The 7032-nt window shown below is 57.7% G+C and overlaps 1 protein-coding gene across 1 annotated transcript in view; it reads right to left on the bottom strand.

Annotated features, from left to right (window-relative positions):
• The window catches only part of LZTS1 (leucine zipper tumor suppressor 1), a 3974-nt gene extending 1536 nt beyond the window's left edge, over positions 1–2438 (bottom strand). The window contains exons 1-2 of the mRNA XM_009640559.1: positions 2088–2438; positions 794–1615 (exon numbers count right to left, since the gene is read on the bottom strand). Coding sequence (XP_009638854.1) covers positions 794–1615; positions 2088–2438 — 1173 coding nt within the window. The remainder of the gene's footprint in view (positions 1–793; positions 1616–2087) is intronic.
• Between the last annotated feature and the right edge of the window lie 4594 nt (positions 2439–7032).

Raw genomic sequence — 7032 nt, forward strand, 5'->3', positions numbered from 1 at the left:
GAATTTCTGCCTTAGATCCAGTCTAAACCTGCCCTGCTTCAGTTTAAAGCCATCCCCCCTTGTCCTGTCCCAGCTGGCCCTACTAAAAAGCTTGTCCCCCCCTTTCCTCTGGGCCCCCTTGAAGCCCTGACCGGCCGCACTCAGCTCTGCCCGCAGCCTTCTCTTCTCCAGGCTGAACACCCCCAACTCTCCCAGCCTGGCCTCAGAGCAGAGGGGCTCCAGCCCTTGGAGCATTTTAGTAGCCCTCCCCTGGCCCCGCTCCAACAGCTCCACTTTAAGGGTCTTTGTTCAGCGATCCCCAACCAGAGATAAAATTAAGCTTGAGTGGAAGGCTTTACTGCTCTCTAACAAATGGCCATGGCAAGTCCCAGGAGTTCCCATTTACACGTGGGACGGCGGCTTTACTGCTCCTTTGGGGCAGGCAGCCTGAAAAACCTCGTGCTGGAGGCTGCAAACGCGAAGTTATTTTAATGACTGAATTTTTATGCAGTAGTTGTTTCCTTACACGATGTGAAGAGCTGAGGGGTTAAGAGGGGCAGTGAGTCACTCAATTATAACTTGCAGAGCCTCCGCGTGACAGACTAGGGCTCTCCTCGGCTTTAATATCCATCTCCTACAGCCTGTGCGCCATCTGCTCGGCTCAAACCCTCCGTAGTGCTGCTGGATGCAGGTACAGAAATGGAGAAGAGCTGCGTGGTTTATGGCTGGTGCCGGAGCTATCACCTTCCACGCGCACGCTTTGCTTTCAGCCTTGGCAGCCCGAGATACCACACAGTGCTCCCGTGCCACCTACCTCCCACTGGGTCTCCTCCAGTGCCGGGGCGAAGCTGGTCTTCTCCTTCTCATAGGAGCGCAGCTTGGTCTCCAGCAGGTTTTGCTCTTTCATGAGGTTCTCCAGCTCCTCCCGGAGCTGCTTCTTCTCCTGCTGCAGCTGGAACACCTGGAGGTGAAGGACCTGCTGCGTCCGCTGGGTTTTCTGTGAGGTTTGCTTGAGCTTGCTGTTGCACTTCTGCTTGAGGCCCTCCAGCTCTTCCTTGCAGCGCCGCTGCTTCTCTTCGTAAGCCTGGCAGGAGCTGACTTCCTTCTCCTCAAAGCTTGACTGAAGTTCCTGCAGCTCCCCCTCCCTCTCTAGCAGCTTCTGCTCCAGCTCCTGGATGGTGGACTCGTCCGTGGAGATGGGCGAACGGATGCAAGTGGTCTTCTCGGTGGCGTGGTGGTGGGGGGCTTTGCCGGGGTTGAGGATCTTGTTGCCCCCATCAGAGAAGGACATGGCCTTGAGGCTCATCATGTTGCTGTCCTGGATGATGGCGCACTGCAAGATGTTGTGGGCTGAGCCCCCGAAGCGGCTGATGGGTCCCATGGGCGTGACGAGGGGGTCGAGCTGGTAGCTGCTGCTGGTGCTGTGGGTGGGGAGGCTGGACATGGAATTCCTGCCGGAGTCGGACAGACCCCCCGAGCACAGCACCGGCTTCAGCTCCTGCTCCTTGGCTTTGTCCGGGGGGTGCAGCTGCTGGGAGAGGTGACCCCCGTTCTCCGGGGAGGAGTGGAGGATGGTGCTGGACCGGGGCAGCACTGGTTTGAAGGCAGTTGGCCGCGCGGCCGGCTTCTCTGTGCCCTGGGGAGAAGAGCAGAGCCCGTCAGCACAGACCGACACCACGTCACCTCTGTTCCCCCAACCCTTCTGCCCCTACGGATGAGACCCCCACGGCAGGGACAGCTTGGGTCTCTATCAAGGGCTGAAAGCTCAGGAGGATGCTGATGGCTAAAACTGCCTCTGCTGGGATGCAAGTGGCATGTTTGGAAATTAAAGGATATGGATCTTGCTGCTGATCCAAATTCCCGAAAGCAGAGGGTGGCAGGGGGCCCTCAGCACCTCCCCACTGCCCCTCTCCTCCCACTTCCTTGGCACAAACTACTTTCTCTGAACCTTCTCCTGGACCAGGACGAGGACAACCCTGCGGTGGGACCTGCACCCGCTTTGAGGGCAGATGCAGGCTAGCGGGACACCCCCCCACTAGATGACCTCTAGGGGTCCCTTCCAACCCAAACCATTCTATGATTCTGGGGCCACCCCAGCCCCTACTAACCACTTCCAGCTGACTGGGAAAGGGCATCAGCTTCTGCGGCGTGGGCGTCCCGAAGTCCATCCCGCTCGTCCCAGCTTGGCTGCCCAGCTCCCCACTGGCAAGCGAGGTATAGTCCGCTCGGTGGGAGCCGTGCGATTTCTGGCTGACCTTGATGTAAAAGAAGTCCTCATTCTTGCTGCTTTTGGAGCTGGACTTGTGGCTGGAATCCTGGGAGAAGCCGAAGCGGAGCAGCCCGTCCGAGTACCTGTTGAGCTTTTTCAGGTGGGATGACTTGCGGAGCTTGTACTGGGAGGCTCGGCAGTGCTTGCTGTGGAAGCTGTGGCCGGAGATGAGGCTGCTGACGCTGCCCATGCTGCTCCCGGGCGGTGGGCAGGTGGCGGGGGGGAGCGGAGCCCGGCTGAACCGTGCGGAGAGGGGTCTGGGCAGCGGGTAGAGGCGGCCGCTGCTGCAATCATAGCAAAGCCCTCGCTGTGCCCCGGAGCTGCGAGCCTGGGGGAGGCAAAGAGAGCAGGGTGAGGAAAAGTGGGGTTGGGAAGGGGGCGTGATGGGCATCGGCAGGAGCGGGGCGGTTTCTGACGATGCGAGTGTACAAACTCACGCTTTGCACGCACGTTTGGGTACAAGCTGGCATGGGTGCGTGAAAGGGCTTGTGCCAAGGGGGTGCGGGCACATTTCCCCAGGCGCATCTCCAGGGATGGGTCAGTGTGTCTTGGGCTGGGGGTGGGCAAGCTGGTCAGTCCTCAGGTGCGTGCAAAGGCAGAGGGGCACGTGCTGGGGCTGGTACCCTGCTGCCAGCCCAGGGCTGCTCTTCCCCATCCCTCTGCGAAGCCCCATGCGAAGGAGGGCAGCAGACGAGGAAGGCAGGGAAGTGCAGGGCTTTCCCCTGCACCTTGGCTGGCTCTGGGAGCCTCCCATGACCGGCCTGCATCCCCCAGGGTGGCTGGCACCCACCGAGGCACGGCTCAGTGCATCCTGCCCCACACCCAGGGGCTCGGTGGGAGCTGCTGGGTATGGCACACTTGGATGAGATCACGGGGGTTGTGAGACACAGGAGACTCTAAAAATAAGGAGAGGACAGAAAGGGTTTTGGAGGGACTTTTAGCTGCCTAAAAGGCATGAATTTCAACAGGCGCCTGTGCCTCCTGCTTGTGCCCTGCACAAACACGTGGACGTCCCCTGACAGCCGCGCTCGGCGCCGCAAGGCACAGTCCCAGCCTCCCCGGCGTCAGCTTGTCGCTCCCTGATTTCTCTCCAATTTTCAGTGCTCCTCTTAACCTACCTGAAAAGTGTGAGGCTTAATTACGCTTAATGTCTGTGCAGACTTAAGACGACGAGAGGCGTTATGTGTGTGCTAAGCATCGTGATTACTGTTCAGAGGTACGTGGGGCTGTGCATTAATGCTCTTTGCTATGGGGGGGGAAAGAAAAAAAATCCCAGCTCCTGGTGGCCTCTGCGACGCTTGGCTCCCAGTGCCAGGGCTGTACTGGAGATGCACCTTCCATCTAGGCAATCAGAAGGGGGAGAAAGGGGAAGAGCTGCTTGTGGCAGAAGTTAATGTGTAAGCAAAATGAGCTCAAGCCCAGTTGCACGGGATGATGAGGTCGGAAATGTTTCCGCTCTCCGCTGTATGCAGAACAGCTCAAAGCTTCCACCCTCGGCAGCACCAGTGCTGGGTGGTCCAGCTCTCCTCTGGAGCGTCCCCGCGCTGGGCTCCCGTCACCCAAGCAGGCACCCTGGGGTACAACACCACCCGACAGCGGGAGAGTGCTTGGGGTCTGCCAGGAGAGGGTTGAGCGATGGAGGGCATGGGCACGGTGTGCCAGGGCATCCTTGCTGCCTCAGCCTCCAGGCCTGGAGAGTTGCTCCTATGTTTTTCCCTTTCTTCGGCACGTCCTGCCTCGCGCCTGCTCCAGTGCAGGCTCCTCTGCATCCTGAACGGGGTAACACCAACCCGCGCTCATCCCTCAGCTTTGTTTTCTTTTTCGCTGTGCCCTGAGGACCCGGATTGATTAAGTGTCAAAGAAAAGTCCCAGAAAGACAGAATATCCGCTTTAATCCCTAAATCCATTTCGGGGAGATTAAGAGAAGTAAGAAAGAACCAAGGTCTGAACTGCTGCCTGGATGCTGATATGCTAAAAGTGATCGATGACTTGGGCTTCATTCATTTTTCTGGGGTAAGAAGCACAATGTGCGCGGAGGGGGAGGAATCGCTGCAGGGAACAGGATAATTGGCACAGGAGGCTGCTCCGCCAGCGTGTGCTCCCGACGCCAGGCGTGTGTGTATGTGCCTGCAGAAGAGACGAGGCAGTGTCACAGCAGCAGAGCTGCCAGCAATAGTGACAGCATCCCCGAGACGGCGCTCGACGGGCGCGACCGAGCCGGGGTGGGGGGAGCAGCCGCTGTATTTACACGCACCCATGGGAGAGGTGGCGGGGACGTTTGATGCCTTAAAACATGCAGCGGTGCAGGGTCCATGGACCTGGTGCTCTGGGGATGTCAGGTTTGCCGTCCCCATGGCCACAGCACCTTGCTGGGGAGCAACGAGGCCCCTTGGGTAGATGCACCCTTGGTTTTTTCGGGTGCCGGTGGAAGACAGAAGTGTGGGGAGGGAGAGCTGGGACTTTCCAGCCTCTTGGCAGGAGGCGTTTCCATCAATCCCAGCCCTCCTACACATGCCTGAGAGGGTTGGCCATGTCTTTTTCTTCTTCTTCCCTCTTTCGATTATAAAAATGAACATTTTGAAAGCCGTGGAGGAGTTGGCGTTCACGCACAGCGTTAGCAGAAAGGCTCTGCAGACAGCGCAGCTGGGAGCGCACCAGGCCAGCAGAGGGCACGGGCTTCTGCTCCAGCTTTGGGGCGCCTCCAAAAAGGGGGGACCCGACCTGTCCCCCTTCCTTGTTCAGCCTCTGCGGTACATGCTTGCATCTTCCCTAAAATCTAGTGACCGTGTGACTCTACGGGGAGCCAGATCGGTTTGCTGAGCCAAACAAGAACTAGTCATTATGTACATACATATATATTTAGATGCGTGTGTGTGTGTGTATATATATTTTTTAAGGGCTTTTGCATGCTTGGCAACAGCCACAGTTCAGGTTAGGCATATTGCAAAGTGTAAAAAGGGGTTGGGGATAAAAAAAAAAAGTGGTACTGAGAGTGCAGGGTCTGAAAATGCCCCGGCAATGGTGGGTGCCCCAGGCTGTGGGGCTGTGGGAAGGGTGCAGGAGATGGGGGCGCATCCTGGGGGCATGGTACCATGGCTGTAGGTGCAGGCAGCCTGGATAAGCATGTAGGTGTAGCAGGGCTGGATGTTTGCGGGGTGCACGTTGTCCACTGTGGGTCTGCATGTGCCTGCCAGCGTGCGATGGTGATGCCACTGTACCAGCCCATCTCTGCCCCTGAAGCTGCTGCTGCAGCCCCCCACCCGCTCCCGGCCTCGCCTGGCTCTTGGTGCTAAATGTGATTACTCTGAAATGTGATTTGCCCTGTCACTCACCAATTAACAAGGACAGGAAGCCAGAAAAGACGCAAGCCTTTCCCTCTCGCTCTGCCGCCTCCGGCAAATGAGCCCCTCAAAGCTCTTTTGTCACCGTAGTGGGGAGGGGGCCGGGGCGATGGCACGAGCCCCGTGTCAGTCGGACCCCGGGGTGATGCTGTGCCGAGGGGCAGCCCCTGTGTTTGTGACCCTTCGCAGGACTTCAAGGGCTGTTAACAAACCCCATTGAGCTGGGAGGCATGGGGGTCCGGCAGTGATCACCCGTGGGACGGACCCTCAGCAAACACCCAGGCAGTGTGGGCTAAACCCATGGGGATCAGGGGCTGGATGCACGCATGCACCCACTCTTGATTTTGCAGAAACAGAGGGGAAAAAAATGAATGGCATCCCACATTCCTTGCAGTCATGCCTACCCTGCAGCCGCACGTGGGAGAGCGACTCTCCCCATCGCCTCCTTTCTGAATGGGCTGCAGGAATTTGGTCTTATCTCCGCGCAGCTCGGTTTCTTTGAAGCCTTTCCCTCTTCCTTGCCGAGTTTTCACAGGCGGTTGCTTTCTCCCTGCCTTCCCCAGACAGGTCCCCTTAGCGAGAGCCTTCGCTTCCTTCCAGGCTTCGCTCTCACTGCTGATCCTGTTCCTCTCCCCTCGGTACGCAAAAGCTTCCTTCTCCCCTGCGCTCTCTCGCCTACTCCTTTTCCCTCTTGAATTATTATTCATCATTTCTGTGCAGATGCACCCACACATTTGGGTGTTTGTTGGGAGATGCAGATTTAATACAGAAGCAGCAGCAGCTGCCAAGACCCTGGATCCCGGAGCAGCCTCCCTCCTCTTTGCCTCGATCGCTGCCAGGTGATGTGCCCCTGTTTTCCTTGGTGATTTGGGTCTTTGAGACACCGGGAATGCAGCCTCAGGGGAAAATGTGGGCATTTCCATGGCAAAAAGCCACGCGCATGCTACCTGGAGCATCTGACTTATGCTTTAGTCAAGAGAATGGCTTAATCCAAAACTTGGGAGCACAGCAACCCCACTGACCTGAATCGCAACCTGCAATCAAAACCAGGCTCTGATTTTGGGACCCCCAATGCTACTGAACACCAGGCCGGTGAGACGGATCCGCCCTGGGCTGCCTGAGCATCTGCCTGTCTCTGCTCAGCCTGTTCCCAGCTGGAGCTAGGCTTCCCCAGAACCTGCTTGTTTTGGTCTCCCAAGAAATGGCAGCAATAGGGCTTGGAGAGCCCCATCAGCGGAGCCGACCTTGCCCCCACCCTGTAATCTTCACCCTAATCGCGCTAATGGGGATGAATTCAAACACCGCCCAGGCAGACGCCATCCTTGTGGCGTTGAATTGTGGCTCGGCGCGGGCAAAGGGCCCCATTACAAGGCTTTCATTCACTCTAATTCATTGTCCCCCGCTCATTCATTGACATTCATTGGGATCATTTTGATCGGAGGC

Source organism: Egretta garzetta, unplaced genomic scaffold (genome assembly GCF_000687185.1).
Source record: "Egretta garzetta isolate BGI_Z169 unplaced genomic scaffold, ASM68718v1 scaffold296, whole genome shotgun sequence".
Classification (NCBI taxonomy): domain Eukaryota; kingdom Metazoa; phylum Chordata; class Aves; order Pelecaniformes; family Ardeidae; genus Egretta; species Egretta garzetta.